This window comes from Podarcis raffonei, chromosome 16 (assembly GCF_027172205.1).
Source record: "Podarcis raffonei isolate rPodRaf1 chromosome 16, rPodRaf1.pri, whole genome shotgun sequence".
NCBI classification, from domain to species: Eukaryota; Metazoa; Chordata; class Lepidosauria; order Squamata; family Lacertidae; genus Podarcis; species Podarcis raffonei.
In genome coordinates this window covers 41,695,791-41,714,635 of record NC_070617.1, presented here as the reverse complement: position 1 = coordinate 41,714,635, position 18,845 = coordinate 41,695,791, and the positions used below count along the sequence as shown (strand labels likewise).

Below are 18,845 nucleotides of genomic sequence, written 5' to 3'. Positions count from 1 at the left end.
GCCTTTGAGTCATTGTTCTCAGGCTCTGGGAGTGAGATGCTTGTCCAGGAGGACACAGCCTCAGGCTGGCATGGAGGCTGGAATGCAGGAGAAACAGAGTGATGACCCCAATCCTGTTTAAAGTTATTTCTAAGATGATGATGAGCCTGTGCTGGATGAATACCAGATATGGAGTTATTTGGATGTATCACCTACTGTTTTTTATTCTGTTTTTGAAGAAAGATCTGCAAATAAAGCATTAATGAAACTTGACAATGTTTTACAGTATTTCCAAAAGGAGTCAGTTTTTATGCATCCAGACGCTTCAAGTTGCGCAATATTAATATCTGCAATATTATTGTTTTATCATTTATTAAATTTGTATACTGCCCTATCCCCATAGATCTCAGGGTGGTTCACAACATAAAATCACAATATAAAAAAAACAGAAAATACATAATAAAAAGAAAGACAACCCAATAATACCCCCCTTTCCACAATAGTGCTTAGAAAACATGGGACAAGCAGAAAACCTCTTGGGTGGAAGGAAGAGTGGACAAGCCCTCAGTGAGCTCGTGGCTGAGAAGGCAACTGAAGCCTGGTCTCTCTCAGGGCCTTCTTCAGCACGCAGAGATGGGAAACCTCCAGAGACCAGGGGTGGGCGAGGCCAGGGGCCAAGGCAAGTGAAGCAGCCAATGCAGCTCTGACTGTTGCACACTGGGGCACATTCCAGCCACACAAAAGCCCCTTCTCCTGCCAGGAAGGCAAGAGGCTTTCTTGCCCCTTGAGGGCACCTTCCAGCCAGGGAAAAGCCCTCCTGGAGGGGGCGGAGCAGGGCTGGAGAGGGTGTGTGGCCTGAGGAGGCTTGTAGGGCAGGCTTTGATCCCTGGGCTGGAGGTGAAGGGCACCTTCACGTTCAAGGGCTGCCCCCTGACCTGCAGGGCATGCAAACACCCCATGGCAGGGCTTGCTGAAGGGGGAAGAGCCCAAATGGCCCTCCCTACCAGTGGGGTGGGGGGAAGGGGTTCCCCACCCAGAGAGGAGGTCTGCATCCAGTTCCACGCTGGGGGAGAGTGAGGCTCAGCCAAGGCAAGCTGGATGATTACCCAATTGCCATCATCCCTGAAAGATCACCAGACAGATCCCAGAGCAAAAGTTATTCTTCAGCCTCACCTGTCGAGCAGAAGCAGCAGAGTCATTTGCACCCATGGAGTTTTCTTTCTCAAGGGTTTCCACCCCGTCCCTTTACGCAGAAAGCCAAGCCCGACTCTGCGCCTCAGTCACGGGGGAAAGACACCTCTTTGGCGATGGAAGGTGCCTGTGCAAATGCCATGGATAATTAATGCCTTCCTTAATTCAGAAACATCAAAGGGGCCTCTGTTTAATTCAACATCCTCCGAGTGTTGCAGGATGACAGAAGAGTGACGGCAGCAGTGGCAGCAGAGAGCATCAAGCATGCCTCCGAAATCCACCCGCTTCTGGGCTGTGTGGGGCGACAGGTGTGCCTCCCGCGGCATTAATTAGACAAGGGGCTGCCACGCCTGCGCCAGAGGGGGCTGCTCACCCAGCCAGGCCCCAGAACCACCCCTGCCACCCAACCCAGCAGCCTGGAAATGCTTGGCAAGGGTTCTGCAGGCAGTGGATATAGGGAAGACGTCAGATCTGGGCAGCTCCTGGCAGCCAGGCAGTCTCCTGCAAAATGCTGATGTGCAGGTCCTCTTCTTGACCACCCAGCCCTTTCTAGGAATATACAACAAATGGATCCATTCTGTCATTTGTATTGAAGTAAACCTCTGGAATGTATTTTGTATAGCTGAGCATTTAGCTCTATCTTCAGCATATTGTATTTTATTTTATTGCTATGGCTAGTGGTTAATGCAAATAAAGTTTGTGTATGTACGTGCATGTAATATACAACAAACATTGTATGTCCAGTGCAGACACGGTGGCTTCAGTCTGAAGCTACTTCACCTCTCTGGCTCATCCCTGCTTTGCTCCAGCTCCAGCCTGGGGAAGACTGAAAAGCCGGCTCACTCTTTTGGGATGTTTAGGTTGGTTGCCATAAAGGGACTTCTCCACTATTCCAGAGGAAAGTGGTGGCTTAGCCATTAGCCTCACATGTCTGCTTAGCTTTTTTGGCGAGGAACTGTCTGAAAAAAAGCTTATTCTTTTGGCCTGCAGCAGACTTGACAAGCACCAGCCCAGGATATGATGCCACAGGTGCCATGGGACAACTGGAGGTGCTTCATTACTGCCCACCCCCTCCTCACCCCTCCACCATGCCCCTCAACCTGGCCCTAGGTTTGGTCACCTGCCAAATCTCAGATAAGAGTTGTTGGACCATTTCACTTTAAACATTTCCAGGGGTTTGGGGGGGGCACACACTCATTTCAGGCGGCTTTCATGCCTCCAAACCAAGGAATGATCACATAGTGTAAATCAAATCCCTGCTAAAAGAGCAGAACCCACTCAGAGAAGCAGTCAGGAGCATTGTAGGAAAGCCCAGGAAAAATCAGTCATGATTATTATGATTCTGTAATGTTACTGTAAACAGGCCTGTTTTATCTTGGTGCCTATAACGTGAATGAGTCTGTCTGGAAGAAAAGCGGGAGGGGATTCCACCCCACTCCTCGGCCAGAGGAGAGATCCCCCTCCTTCCTATGTGGCTCCTCTGGTTGTGGGGCCACAGGTGGACTTGGTCTCCAAAGGTGTCCACAAGGTAGAGGCAGGTGTGTTCTGGAGACTGGAGAAGATGGCCCCAGAGAAAGGTCTGGCCAGGAGGAAGAGAAGACACATTTCCCCACAAGAGACACCACTTGGGTCGTTGGGATTCATTGCCACAGGACATGCTAGGGAAGAGGAGGAGGCGGAGGCGGAGTGTGCTGGTCCTGTGGGTTACCCGAGAGGCGAGGTTCAAGTCTGGTCCGTGGTCAAAAGTGCAACATGGAGGCAGTCCATAGTAGCTGAATCTGGGTGCAGGGCAGGGAGTCGGGTGAAGTCAGGAACAGACATGCAAGCAGGGAGCCAAGGCAGGTCAGGAGCTCAGGCAGGAAAGCAGGACAGGGTTCCAGCAGGAAGTAGCAACCAACAATGTTACTCCCACAACTTGGGACTGGGGCTGGCCGGCTTTTATCTGCCCCGAGGCATAGGGCGGCCCCAATCCTCGGGTGACTCGCCTCTCCTGGCCTGGAGGCAAGCACTCCTCCTGCGGGAACTTAGTTCCCTCCGCCTCTCTGTCCTGAGCCTCTGCAGCTCAGGAGAGGCTGGAGGGTGACCAGACCCAGAGGCAACCTCAGCTTCCTCTGACGGGGCTGAGAGTGGAGCACCTGCAGGCAATGGGTCCTCCATCACCTCAGTAGCCAGAGCAGACTCAGCTGATGCCTGCACCTGAGAATCCAGCACAGCTGAGGACCCTTCAGGGTCATGCCCCAGCCCCGGCTCAGTTGGTTCTGGAGGCAGGGAATCCTGTGCAGGCTGGGATCCCTCAGGTTCAGCATCCAAGTCCGAATCCCAGGCCATCACAAGGAGGAGGCGGCGGCATGGGAGGACTGAAGAAGCAAAGAGAGATGGAAATCCTCCTGCTAGCTACTCAGATGATCTGGCTGTCAGAGCAAAGAATGGTTCTGTTGGGCCAGGCCAGCAGCCCCTGGCTCATCTTTGAGCTGCAGCAGAGAAGCCACAAAGTTGCCCCCCTCCACTGTGGTTTGCTCGCCCCCCCCCCCGCCCCTCAACCAGGCAGCCTAGTTGGAGGTGCCACAGAGGATGTCTCAAAGCAGCAGCAGGCTGAACAGAGCCTCCCCACCACCACAACCACCCTGCCATCAACACATCACCCAAACCTGTGGCAGTCAGGATGTCCAAGGTAGGGTTACCAGACGTCCTCGTTTCCCAGGGACAATCTAATGTCCCCGGGAAATGTGGCAGCGGCAGCGGCAGCCTCAGCAGCCCGGAGCCAGCCTGGTAGCGCAGTTGGCTCTGGCTGGCTTCCGGAGCTGCTTGCTGCCGTGGTGCCCGCCATTTTGCCTCGCTGGAAGTCCCATATGATGGTGGTGCAGGGGCTCTAAGATGCAGCTTCTGGGCTGCCTCCACCTTCCCTGACCCCAGCAACTAAGCTGGGAAGGGAGGCTTCACGCTGCCTACCGGAGCAGCCCTGATCCCAACTCCTACTTGTGTGCAAGCAGGAGCGCGGTGGGGATCTCTCAGTTAGGCAACGGGAAGCCTCGCTTCCCAGCTGAGGGATCCCCGCCCCCTGCTGCTTGCTAGGAATGGGATCGGGGCTGCTCCGATGGGAAGGGAGGCATCGCGCTGCCTGAGCCTCGCTGCCGCCACCGCCGCTGCCGCTCTCGGCCCTCCTGCTCTGCCTTCTGTGCCTGACCCACCGTGCACTGCTTTCCCACCACCACCACTGAAGAACCAACTACTCAGGGGCTGCCCAGGCTCATGGAGAAAGGAGATAGAAGCCTTGGAGGAAGGGGAAACGTGGCGGTGGAGGTCAAGGCGGTGGCCGCCCCTCTGCCACCGCCATCACTGCAGCATCAATGTCCTGAACGTGATTGATTGATTGATTTAAAGTGTCCCCAGATTCACTGAAAAAATTCTGGTAACCTTAGTCCAAGGTAGAAATCTCTAAGCAGAGCCAATGCAGGTCCCTGCAGGCCCTGAGCTCCCTGGGTGACCTTAGGCCAGCCACTGCCTCTCCATCTGACCTGCCCCACAGGGTTGTTGTGGGGATGAAATGAGGAGGAGGAGAACTCCCTAGGCCACCTTGAGCTCCCTGGAGGAAAAGGCTATATATGAATAAATAAAGGGGAAGTAAGGCCTCTGACCAAGTGCAGAGTGCACTGCCTTCGTTGCCTTATGACCACCCGCAGCCAAGGTAAGGAAGGGCTTCCTGGCCAAAGGATGCTGCTTCCTGCTGGGCTTTAGCACTGATGAAGCTTCACAGACGTCCTGTATCCTGGAGGAGGCTTTCCAACAGCCTGACCGTCCGCACCCCCAATGTGCGGAGCGGGAGACTGAGGCCAAGGGAGAGGGGGTTTCCTTAAGGCCACCCAGGGTCTCCTCTGCTTACGCTCTTCACCGCCACGGCAGCTCCGTTACTTAAGCTAATTAAACGGCTGATAATTAATTATAATAATAATAATAGGTATTCTTATCAGCACTCCTAATGTCATCCGACCCAGGGAGGAAAGGAGAAGCCTTGGCTGAGATCCAGCCGGGGGATCCGAGGGAGGCGCCTCCTCGCCCGCTTCCCCTTCTAGCCGTGGCCGGTCCAGGAAGCGGGGCTTGGCCGGAGGAGGAGCTGCATTTGCCCGGCTCCCGTCAAGGCACAAGGCAGAGGCTCCCCTGCTTTCTCCTTCCATTTTATCCCATCAACTGCATTTCTGAGGGGGGGGCTCACCCCCTCCTCTCCCACCTTCATCTTGCTGGCTTGCTTATTTATTTATTTATCCATCCATTCATTCATTCTCTCTCTCTCCTCTCCCCCCCTCTCCCTGCCCCCCGCCCCCCCCCGGTGCTGAGGGAGGGGATTCTGACAGGGACAAGTGACAGCTCACTAATTATTCCCTTCCTGCCGCGGCTGCTCCTTGTTTTGGACGTGTTGCTCATTTTCCTCTGGCGCTCGCCGCTGAATAATGCATGGGGGTCCCGATCAGTATTCAAGCGGGGGACCCTCGGGAGCTGCCAGACTAACTAGCTGATAACTGATGCAGTTTGTAACCGGGGCCTTCGGGGAGTTGCAAGGAAAAGTAGCCAAGAACAAATTTAACACTTCTGTCTCATTCCGGCTTCAGAACGTCAAGGAGGAGCCGCCGCCGCCGAGGAGGGAGCGGGAGGAGGGCAGAGGAGGAGGAGGAGGAGGAGGAGAAGCCTGGGTCCATGGGTGGGCGGAAGCCCCTGCAGCGGGGAGGAGGTCTAGCGCTGCTGGAGCTGGGGGTCCCAAGGGTGCTCCATTGCCCCACAGGGTCTCGCTCGCCCCAACAACAGGTTCTGTGACCTAGTGTGGTATCGCCCGGGGCCATGAAACTCCCCAGATGTTGAGATCCTGAGCTACCTCACTGGGTTGTTGCGGGGATTAAATGTGGAGCAGGGAGACCCACACCTGCCAGCTTGAGCAACAAGAAAAACCAGTAAGGGTCCCTTTCCGGATGCTGCAATTACAGCCCCTCTCTTCCCCTCTCCCCAGACGCAATGAAACTCAAATACTGCTTCCTGCAGACCCTCCAAGTGTCCCTATTTTACAGGAACAGTCCCGGATTTACAGAAGCCATCCCAGTTTCTGATTTGATCCCAGAATGCCCCTATTTTCCTTAGGATGTCTGTATTTTCATTGGAGAAATGTAGGAGAATATGGAGTTATGTGAGCCCTGAGCCAAGGAGATAACTATACAACCTTTAGAAAGCTCTGTATAGGGAAGTTTCTAATTTCTCCCAGTCAGATGGGGAGGGTATAAATAATAAAATTATTATTGTTATTGCTCTTGATTTTAGATTTGTGGGTTTGAGGCCCATTTTGGGTGAAAGTTTCCTGCTCTGCAGGGGGTTGGACTTGTTGATCCTTGTGGTCCCTTCCAACTCTGCAATTCTGTGTTTCTATGATTCTGTGGAATAGGATGACCCTATTTTCATCAGAGAGATGATGGAGGGTATGCTTCCTGCAGCACATACTTTGCCACTCAGGAAGGATGAAGCAAGTGCAGAGTTTTCCTTCAAGTGAGGCAAGGAGAGCTCCCTGGAGCTCTGAAACCACTTGGGGCCTGATCTAGGACTGCTGCCTCTGGCAAGGTGGGCTCTAAGCCCCACAAGCTTCATTCAGAAGAAACCTTTAAGGTGAGGCCAGGCTCTGCTGTAGAGGCATCTCTGCGTGTGAGCAGGTTTGTGTCGACCTGAATGTCTTCTGTGGTTTATTCCCGTAGTTCATGGCATGAGTGATGATTGGCATGGCAGAGATCTCCATTATGGACATTTCTTGACCGGGTACAAGTCTTATCTCAAACGTGTCCTAGAAGGCTTTGAGGAGACAGATTGAGCTCCTAATACTTTGCTTAAAGATCAGCCCATGTCATCTAGTTACCAGCAAACGTTGAGCAACACCTCCTGCTCAAGAATGGTTCCCACACAGATAACGAGTAAGACAGGAAACAAACAAGGACAACCAGTTCAGTCATTGCTCACTAGGATTTCCCCCCTACTTTCAATTAAGAATAATAAAAAACAGCCAGGAAGCTCTAGGAAGAGAACATAGGCAATAGAAATATTGGAATTATAGGAATTGCTCATCTGAAAGCCCTTCTCCATTAGAATGGATTGGCTAAAATTAGTATACAAAACCCCTAGATTTTCAATGGTTAGTAAGCTCTCAAATCTCCAACTTGGACTCAAGGAGCCAAGACATGCTTTGCCTTAGGAAAGGTCTGCACTTGCTGCTCCATTTCTTGCCTTGCTCTTAGTGTGGGTTCTGTTTTTTAAAAAAAGATATTTATTAAAATTTTCCATTTTTTATGCAAACAAAAAACAAACAAAAAGATTAAAAAAGACATATAGTTCATAATACATACTTTTCAATAACATATTTCTCTGACCTCCTCATACCTCCCCTTCTTGTATTCCATTTCAAATTATTTGTTCAGCAAATCCTTAACTTAAAGCATTACAGCTTATAATAACACCTTATTTTCTATCCAATCCTTTTTTTCATATTCCTTTATATCATTACAGCTAGAAACCACTCAATTTCAATCCAGCATCATTCAACATTCCTTAATTTTACAATATTTCTGTAAATAGTCCTTAAATTTTTTCCAATCTTCTTCTGCCGACTCTTCTCCCTGGTCACGGATTCTGCCAGTCATTTCTGCCAATCCCATACAGTCAATCAGTTTCATCTGCCATTCTTCCAGAGTGGGTAAATCTTGCGTCTTCCAATACTTTGCGATGAGTATTCTTGCTGCTGTTGTAGCATACATAAAGAAAGTTCTATCCTTCTTTGGCACCACTTGGCTGACCATGCCCAAGAGAAAGGCCTCTGGTTTCTTCAAGACGGTATATTTAAATACCTTTTTCAATTCATTATATATCATTTCCCAGAAAGCCTTAATCCTAGGGCACGTCCACCAAAGGTGAAAGAATGTACCTTGGGTTTCCTTACATTTCCAACATTTATTATCGGGCAAATGATAGATTTTTGCAAGCTTGACTGGGGTCATGTACCACCTGTATATCATTTTCATAATATTCTCTCTTAGGGCATTACATGCCGTAAATTTCATACCTGTGGTCCACAACTGTTCCCAGTCAGCAAACATAATATTATGTCCAACGTCTTGTGCCCATTTAATCATTACAGATTTAACCGTCTCATCCTGAGTATTCCATTTCAGCAGCAAGTTATACATTTTTGACAAAGTCTTAGTTTTGGGTTCTAACAATTCTGTTTCCAATTTAGATTTTTCCACCTGGAAACCAACTTTCTTATCCGAATTGTAAACCTCCATTATCTGATAATAATGAAGCCAATCTCGCACTTTATCTTTTAATTTCTCAAAACTCTGCAATTTCAGTCTGTCCCCTTCTTGCTCCAAAATTTCCCAATATTTTGGCCATTTGGCCTCCATGTTAAGTTTTCTCTGAGCCTTAGCCTCCATTGATGACAACCACCTTGGAGTTTTATTTTCCAATAGATCCTTATATCTAATCCAAACATTAAACAATGCTCTCCTGACAATATGGTTTTTGAAAGCTTTGTGTGCTTTAACCTTGTCGTACCACAAATATGCATGCCACCCAAATACATTGTTAAAACCTTCAAGATCCAAAATGTCTGTATTCTCAAGAAGCAGCCAGTCTTTCAATCAGCAGAATGCTGCTGATTCATAATAAAGTTTGAAGTCTGGCAGGGCAAATCCACCTCTTTCCTTTACATCAGTTAATATCTTAAATTTTATTCTAGGCTTCTTGCCCTGCCAGACAAATTTACAAATGTCTTTCTGCCACTTCTTGAAACAGTCCATTTTGTCCAAAATTTGCAGTGTTTGAAACAAAAACAACATTCTAGGCAAAACATTCATCTTTATAGCTGCAATTCGACCCAACAAGTTTGACCAAATTTCTAAATCTTTTTTCACTTCAGCCCAACATTTTTCATAATTATCTTTAAACAAATTCCCATTTTTAGTTGTCATATTAATCCCCAGGTATTTCACTTTCTTAACCACAGTCAGTCCTGTTTCATTCTGAAACTTCTCCCTTTCAATCGGTGTTAAATTTTTCTCAAGAACCTTGGTTTTTAGCTTGTTCAATTTGAACCCTGCCACCTGACCAAATTCTTGAATTAATTCTAAAACTCTTTTAGTACTAGATTCTGGCTCCTGTAGTGTCAAAACTAGATCATCTGCAAATGCTCTCAATTTATACTGTTTAGCTCCGACCTGTATACCTTTAACCATCCGGTCCCTTCTAATCATATTCAGCAAAACCTCCAGGACCGATATAAAGAGCAAAGGGGAAATTGGGCATCCCTGTCGTGTCCCTTTTTCTATCTTGAATTGTTCTGTAACCACATTATTTACAATTAATTTGGCCTTTTGTTCTGAATATATTGCACCTATACCATTCTCAAAACCATGGCCTACCCCCATACCCTGTAAGTTGTTTTTCATAAAACTCCAAGAAATATTGTCAAAGGCTTTCTCCGCATCCACAAATATCAAAACTGCTTTAGTATTTATGTTCACTTCTAGCTTTTCCAAAATGTCAATTATATTCCTCAAGTTGTCAGAAAGATGTCTTCCCGGAAGAAAGCCCGCTTGGTCCTTATGAATCTCCTCAATCAGCACTTTTTTCAGTCTCTTAGCCAAAATATCAGCAAAGATTTTGTAATCCACATTTAATAAGGATATGGGACGGTAGTTCCTAAGTTGAGTATTTTCAGTCTCTGTTTTTGGTATTAGTGTAATATAAGCTTCTTTCCACGATTCTGGTGCCCTTTTCCCTTCCAAGATTTCGTTACAGACTTCCTTCAATGGTTGTAATAGCCACTCTTTCAGGGATCTGTAATAACTGGAAGTCAACCCATCCGGTCCTGGAGACTTGCCTACTTGCATATTTTGAATGGCACCTTCTATCCCCTGGTCAGATATTTTACAATTCAACATTAATTTACTTTCTTGTGAAATTTTTTGTAATCCATTTATCTTCAAAAATCGGTCTATGTCCATTTCGTTCTGTGGCCCTTGTGCATATAATTGTTTAAAATACTTCTGGAAGCAGTTTCTAATCTCGATTGGGTTATGTATATCTTTTCCTTCTACTTCTAAGTTTGTAATAGTGTTTAATTTTTGTCTTTTTTTCAGTTGCCAAGCTAGTAGTTTCCCACATTTATTCGCTGATTCAAATGTCTTCTGTCTCATTTGTTTAATTTTCCATTCTATTTCCTGATTCATCAATTCCATGTATTGTACTTGAAATAACTTTATTTCTTTCAAGATCTCCTGTGACTTTGGCTTTACTCTCAGTTTTTTCTCTCCTTCTTTTATTTTCTCCAGAATTTTGTCCTTTTTCTCATTTCGGCTTCTCTTCTTTATTGCATTCTGTTGAATCAGGAACCCTCTCATCACAGCTTTACTTGCATCCCAGATTACTCTTTTTTCCACATTGGTAGTCATATTTATTTCAAAGTAATCTCTCAAAGTTTTTTGGGCCTTCTTAGTGTGGGTTCTGTGGCAGAATTGTCACACTCACTTTCTGTAGGCTTTTGAGAATATTTAGGGATCATTTTACCCTTTAGCTCAAGGAGTGTATGTATTGTAGGGTTTCATACCCTCCAACATTTCTCCAGTGAAAATATGGATGTCCTATTCCATCATCATCATCATCATCACCACCAACATTTTATTATTTATATGTCACCCATCAAACATTAAAAAACGTTCCTATACAGGGCTGACTTCAGATGCCTTCTAAAGGTTCTATAGTTACTTATCTCCTTGTCTCCCAGGGGTGTTGCATAACTCTATACCCTCCAACAATTCTCCAGTGAAAATAGGGATATCCTAAAGAAAAGTGGGACATTCTGGGATCAAATCAGAAACGGGGACAACTTCTGTAAATCCAGAACAGTCCCTGGAAAACAGGGACACTTGGAGGGTCTGAGGTGTGCTGCCTGCTTAAACTGTAATGTTGTCTGAAGCAGCATTTATATATTCTGTCACTTTTGTTTCATGCAATAACCAATCTTCCTTTGTTCCTTTTGTGTGAGAACTTCTTGCGGGCAAAAGGTTAAGAGTAAACACGTATTCACAATGAACAAACACCATAACTCTAGCAAAAGTTCCTAAACCTCTTGGTTGCTAGACACACATGTGGGTCCAAACACATGCACTGTCACAGTTGGGGCTGCTGGGAGTCAGAGCCTGAGCACATCCATAGGACCACAGACCTTCCTCACTCCCCTTGTAGGGAATAGTCCAGATTTGGTGGAAAAGAGCATTGAATAAATCTTTTACTTCTAGCCCAGGAATGGGGGTGGGTGGGTGTAACGTTTTTCTATTAAGCTGAAGCTTTTGCAGCCACCCCCTTTCCGAGGTGTCCATTTAAGTGCCGTCAGTGAAACTGGCAAGTGAGAGGGCACCTTTGTGCTTCTTAGCACATGAGATGGAAGCCTCCAGAGCTTCCCCACTGCTTGATGCTCAGGAGAAACAAATGGGGCGGATTTTGCACGGCTTCCTCCTTGTCTGTAGACATGAAGGAGGGAAGTTGGAGCAGACAATTAATTAGATTAAAACAAGTCAGGCTGTTAAGGCTCCCAAGTTACATAAAAGGCCCTCCAGGGATAAAGCAGTTAATGAAAAATGAAGAGAGAGAGAATCCCTTTGGAAATATGAAAAACTATCTCTTGCACTATGCAGACCTCTCAGAAGACCGAAAGCAGCAAGGCTGGGAGGGGCCTCTGGGGATGGAGGGACGGACAGACGGATGGACGGATCTGTCACTTTGAGTTCCTCTCAGTTTTCTCGTGTTTTTTTCCCAATCTCACCCCATTTCTATATCAATTTGCAATGTTTTATTTAAAAAGTCAGCAAAAATAGTATTTGCATGAATTTTCATGCACATTTCCCTAATATATGCATTTTTATTCAGTTTCCCCTAACATGCACATTTTTTGCAATTCCCCCATATATATTATAGTTTAGTATGCCACTTTCATGAATTTGGTGGGAGGAGTGGCCTGGGAGAGGGCAGTGCTCTCTCTTGCAGCCCCTACGTTGTGGGGCCCCCGCCCCCAGTACACCTGGCTCCCTAATTATATCATTTTCATTGTATCCTGATGACACACCACTTTGACTGCTGAGAGATGCATTGAGGGACGCATCCTGTTTTCTTGAATTTTTTTTATTTATATATAATTTTTATTAGGTTTTTTAGCATATAATTTTCAACAGTAATTAAACATACTTTTACATCTTATTCAAATTTTTGACTTCCATCAATCCTGTCTGAAAATTTTCCAATCTAATCTCTTAGTATGCATTTCTTATCTTCCCTATTACATTTCAAACTCATAACCAATATCTCTATCTTTTTCTACTTTGTAACACTTTGTATATTTCTCCTTACAAAACTTCTTGTAGTCCTACTAGCGTAATTTGTTGAGTACAGTTGCTCTTCAAACAGTTCCTATACTTCTTCCAATCTTCTGTAAATCTCTGGACCCACAGGTTTCAAATCCTTCCTCTCATTTTGTCCAATTCTGCATAGTCCATCATTTTCATCTGCCATTCTTCTTTCATCGGAATTTCTTCTTGTTTCCATTTCTGGGCTAACAATACTCTTGCCGCAGTTGTTGCATATAAAAACAATTTAACATCTTGCCTATTAATGTCCTGACCTATAATACCAAGTAAAAATGCTTCTGGTTTTTAAAAAAATGTATATTTCAACATGTTTTTCATCTCATTATATATCATTTCCCAGAAGTTCTTTACTTTTGGGCTGGCGGCTGCAGCCCAAGGGCCGCCGTGTAAGGCCGGGCCGCGGGGGGAGGGCGGCCTCGGAACGCGCTTTCCCCGTCAGCGGCGGGCGAGGGGGAGAGAAAGAGAACGGAGGGCGAGGGGAAGCCCCTGAGGCGAGACCGGGGGGAGGGAGGGGAAGACGGAGAGGAGGAGAAGAGGAGCCAGCAGTTTACCTCAGCTCGCGGTCTTCCCTTAAGAGAGAGGCGAGGGGGGTGGGGGGAGGGAGAGAAGTGCTTGAAGGTGCCTCAGCCGCCGCCCGCCCGCCTGCCTGCTCTTGCCTCAGCCGCTGCCTCGTTGGGGGTGTGCGGTGTCCTGCCCGGGGGGTTGGCGCGGGACATGGCGAGCTCGGCTAATACAAACCCCGTGCCTAAACTATATAGGTCTGTGATTGAAGATGTCATTAATGATGTCCGAGAGGTCTTTCTGGATGAGGGTGTTGATGAACAGGTTCTTGTTGAACTGAAAACACTGTGGGAAAACAAGCTGTTGCAGTCCAAGGCTGTAGATGGATTTCATTCAGAGGAACAGCAGCTTTTGCTGCAAGTTCAGCAGCAGCAACAACAACAGCAGCAACAGCAGCAACAACAACAGCAACAGCATGCTCATCATCACCATCACCCACAGCCACAGCCAACAGTTCAGCAGCAGTCCCAGACACAGCAAGTCCTTATTCCTGCAACACAGCAAGCACCTCAACAACAAGTTATTATGCCAGATTCCAAGCTGATACAGCACATGAATGCATCGGGCATGAGTGCTGCAGCTACTGCAGCTACCTTGGCTTTGCCAGCTGGGGTTACTCCTGTTCAGCAGATACTCACAAATTCAGGCCAAATCCTACAGGTAGTTAGAACTGCCAATGGAGCTCAATACATCATTCAACCACAGCAGCAAGTGGTTCTACAGCAACAGGTTATACCACAGATGCAACCTGGTGGGGTACAGTCTCCTGTTATTCAGCAAGTTTTGGCTCCTATTCCTGGAGGTATCTCACAGCAAACGGGAGTGATTATCCAACCCCAGCAGATCTTATTTACAGGAAACAAAACCCAGGTAATACCTACAACAGTGGCTGCACCCACAGCAACACAAGCACAGATTCCTGCAGCAGGTCAGCAGCAACCTCAGCAGCAAACAGCACAGCCACAGGCACCTTTGGTGCTACAGGTAGATGGAGCGGGTGACACATCATCTGAAGAGGAGGAGGAAGAGGAGGAAGATTATGATGATGATGAAGAGGAGGACAAAGAAAAGGATGGAGGCGAAGATGGCCAAGTTGAGGAGGAGCCTCTGAATAGCGAAGATGATGTGAGTGATGAAGAAGGGCAGGAATTATTTGATACTGAGAATGTTGTTGTGTGCCAGTATGACAAGATTCATAGAAGTAAGAACAAGTGGAAGTTTCACCTCAAAGATGGAATCATGAATCTTAATGGAAGGGATTATGTATTTTCCAAAGCTATTGGAGATGCAGAATGGTGAAGTTCCTTACACATAACAAACTCTCAAAGCAAAAGCAGGAGATTTTGATTCTTGGACATAACACTTCAACAGAAATCTATATCTGCGCATCGGAAAAGAACAGTAGAACCGAGACTGCTAGAACAAAGAAATAGCATGGCAACGTTGACACTACTTCAAATGGGAAAGCTGAGGCATTGGTGCAGCTAGCTATGCCTGAAAGCTGGTTTTGTATTAATACCTTAATTAACCACTTCTTCCTATAGATAAAGGTAACTAGCATGTGAGGCTTAATCTCCCCATACACTGATTTGAAGGAACTCTTCTTTTTTGGTAACAATACTATGGGAAAAGCTTAGTGTGTCTTGTGTATAAATTGTGCTGACCCATTCTTTCTAGGAGTGGGGTTGGTGAGAATCTTGCTTAAACTTGCGTGGAGGTTTCTAACCAAACAGTAAGGACTGAAGCATTGAGTTCTAATAATTACCTTGTATGAGTAAAACTATTTTTAAAGCCCTTGTGCTGGGTCATGCATAATAATTTTATCTACAGTTTTAGGCCTTTTATATAAATTTTGATCCTGGTACCAAAATCCTCATTTGTATTTTAAATTTAATAATTCTGAATCTTTCATTTAATGCGATGTTGTATTTTAAAGGGTCTACCAATGGAAGCTTTTAATGTCTCGGTCTTCCTGCTCTTTCGAAAGGTCTTTAAAGATTGAGCAAATCTCGTCTGCTATGTGCTGAATTATTGCTTGTCAGAAATCAGTCTTTAAAAATATGATTTCACTGGTTAACCTAAACTTAATGTGTATTCCCATTGCCAAGTGAGTGTGCACTGCTGGTTATGAAATCAGGTTGCAAGTGAGTATGTACTTTGGGAAAGGGTCTATCTACAGCATTGAAAGAGCTTCCACTTTCATTTCAGTAATACTGAAAAATATAGTGAACAAAATCACCCTAGCTCTGATAATAGAGCAAGCAGTAATTGCTCAATTAATCAGTTCCTCAATAAATAGCAGAAAGTTGCTGTTGAGGCTGTTTTTTTCTGTGATTGTGGCCGTGGTCTTTGGAAATTAGACTTTCAGAAATGCAGGGCCTCTTTGCAATATGGTGGGGTTGAAGTTCAGGCCAGATAATGGAAGACATGCACTTCCAGATTTCCTGTGATAAGATCTGGAGGATACTAGTCAGCTGAAAAACAGTGAAGAGCAGATTACCCCCTTGCCCTTCTTTCAGTGCTTGTGTTTGTATGAAAAAGGAAACTTATAAAAAATGTTTTTCTATTAAAATGGCCACTGTGTTTAAAAAAAAAAAAAAAGAAGTTCTTTACTTTTTTACATTCCCACCACATATGATAAAATGTTCCTTCTTTTTCTTTACATTTCCAACATTTATTATTTGTCTTATACATTTTAGCTAATTTCACTGGTGTAATATACCATCTATACATCATTTTCATCATATTCTCTTTCAAAGCATTACAGGCTGTAAATTTTATCCTTTCATTCCACAACCTTTCCCATTCTTCAAGCTGTATAATATATCCAAATTCTTTTGCCCTATGTATCATTACCGATTTCATTTCCTCATTTTTCAAACGCCATTTCAACAGTATTTTAGACATTTTAGACATTGTTTTACATTCATTGTTTAATATTTCTATTTCAAATTTTGATTTTTTATCATCAAATCCTTTTTCCTTTAAATCCTCTTTATATATTTCATTGACTTGGAGATAGTGCAACCAATCATTTACATATTCTTTAACCTCTTCATATGGTTTCATTTTCCATTTATTTCCTCCCCACCCCCAACAATTTCTCATAGGTAACCCAATTTTTACTCATATTTATCTTTTTCACACTCATAGCTTCTAATGGAGATAACCACCACAGTGTTTTACGTTCTAATAAGTTTTTATACCTGTCCCATACTTCATATAAAGATATTCAAAATATGTAATTACCAAATCCTTTATGGATTTTTGTTTTATTATACCATATATATGCGTGCCAACCAAATCTATTATCATAACCTTCAAATCCAACAAATCTGTATTTCTTAACAGCATCTATTCCTTTAACCAACAGCGGCATACCGCTTCATAGTACAACTTCAAGTCTGGCAGGGCGAAGCCCCCTCTTTCTTTAACATCTGTTAAGAATTTGTATTGTATTCTCAGTTTCTTCCCCTGCCAGACATATCTTGAAATTGCTTTTTGCCATTCTTTAAAAATTGCTGCCCTCTTAATTATAGGAATTGATTGAAACAAAAATAACATCTTTGGTAGCACATTCATTTTTATAGTTGAAATCCTTCCCCAAAACGATAATTTCATTCTTCCCCATATTTCCATGTCTCTCTTAATTCCATTCCACACCGGTGTATAGTTATTTTGAAATAAATCTATGTTCATTGTGGTTAACTAAATTCCTAAATACTTAACTTTTTTGACTACTTCTATACCAATTTCCTGCTGCAACATATCAACCAAGTCTTGTTTCATATTTTTAACTAATATTCTAGTCTTGCTTTTGTTTAGTTTGAAACCTGCTACTTGTCCCAATTATTCTATTTCTTTAATAACTTCTTTGGCATTATTTAATGGTTCTTCTATAGTTAGCACCAAGTTGTCTGCAAAGGCTTTCACTCTATGTTCTCTCTGGCCAACTGAAATTCCTCTGTTTTCTTGATTGTATCATAGAATCATAGAGTTGGAAGAGACCACAAGGGCCATCGAGTCCAACCCCCTGCCAAGCAGGAAACACCATCAGAGCACTCCTGACATATGGTTGTCAAGCCTCTGCTTAAAGACCTCCAAAAAAGGAGACTCCACCACACTCCTTGGCAGCAAATTCCACTGTCGAACAGCTCTTACTGTCAGGAAGTTCTTCCTAATGTTTAGGTGGAATCTTCTTTCTTGTAGTTTGGAACCATTGCTCCGTGTCCGCTTCTCTGGAGCAGCAGAAAACAACCTTTCTCCCTCCTCTATGTGACATCCTTTTATATATTTGAACATGGCTATCATATCACCCCTTAACCTCCTCTTCTCCAGGCTAAACATGCCCAGCTCCCTTAGCCGTTCTGGCTAAGGGACAGAAATCTGCTTTAATTATTGTAATCTGCTTTAATTATTTTATATGTAGTCTTGTATACTCATCCACACTTCTGTTTGTTCTGTGCCTGGAAAGCATGGGTCCGAGTGGTTTCCCCCTTTTCCCGCTCCTTCCCCAGGCAAAACCTGCTCTTTGGTGCTAAAACAGAGCAAATGTCAATCTGGAGAATACCTGAATTGTTGTTTGCTCTGGTTGAGCGCAAAAGAGAGGCTTTTCCCAGAGGGGAAGCGGTGCAAAAAGAGGAAGGGTAGATGAGCCCTTAGAAAGGTTTCAAAATGGAATACATTTGCACTTGAGCCATTTGTGCACAAATGAACATGCATGCAAATGATACCTTTTTTGGCCACGGCAAGGTGGTACCCCACCATCGTGACATCACAGTGGGCATGTGCCACAGCAGAGCAATCCCCCTTCCTGTCTGCCCCTCAGGACAGTCACTTAGCTTCCAAGGGTTCATTCACTTCAACCAGAGCCCTACCAGTGGCCTTACTGGTGGGTGTTTTAAACCCATTATTTTGTGAAAATCTAGTACAGTGGTAGCTTGGATCTCAAACGCTGAAAATCCGGAAGTAAGTGTTCCGGTTTTTGAACATTTTCAGAAGCCGAAAGTCTGATGCAGCTGTCAGCTATTGTTTCTGGGGCACCTGCACCAATCAGAAGCTGCACCTTGGTTTTCAAACATTTTGAAAGTCAGATGGACTTCTGGAACAGATTAAGTTTGGTCCTTTTGTTTTTGCTATTTATTTTGTGTTTTTGTTTTTGAGGCTTTTTTGGTTAATTTGTTTTTGTGACTGTGTGGAACCCAGTTCAGCTACTGATTCATTGACTGATTGTGTGACTGCAGAAATGGACAAAAGCCCCCCATCCAAACAATGACTATCACCAGTGCAGGTAAGGAAAAAAATTTTTTTAATTTTTATCATCTACAATACTGTCTTATTTATTTTATAGTACAGTACACTGATTATTGCTTTCATTTTATGGATCAATGGTCCTGTTAGTAAAATTCACATTAAATTGCTGTTTTAGGGGTTGTTTTTAAAAGTCTAGAATGGATTAATCTGTTTTGCATTACTTTCTATGGGAAAACGCACCTTGGTTTTGGAACACTTTGGTTTTGGAACAGACACCCGGAACGGGTTACGTTTGAGAACCAAGGTACCACTGTATCCTGGGAAACCTGTATCTCAAAAATTTAAAAGTTGTCTGTGTGTACACAGGTAAGCCAATACTTGTGCACCTCCCCACAAAGCACCGGCCCTGCCAAGTCCAGG

General features: G+C 44.7%; 1 protein-coding gene across 1 annotated transcript; it reads left to right on the top strand.

The window, feature by feature from the left end:
• The first annotated feature begins 13,129 nt into the window (after positions 1 to 13,129).
• Positions 13,130 to 15,744, top strand: LOC128403798 (transcription initiation factor IIA subunit 1). Its single transcript, XM_053368885.1, has one exon. The coding sequence runs from the start codon at positions 13,326 to 13,328 to the stop codon at positions 14,469 to 14,471; it is 1,146 nt and encodes a 381-aa protein (XP_053224860.1). The 5' UTR covers positions 13,130 to 13,325; the 3' UTR covers positions 14,472 to 15,744.
• The last annotated feature ends 3,101 nt before the right edge of the window (positions 15,745 to 18,845 follow it).

Coding starts and splice junctions, on each gene's coding strand:
- LOC128403798 (XM_053368885.1), top strand. CDS start 13,326: ATGGCGAGCTCGGCTAATACAAACCCCGTGCCTAAACTATATAGGTCT.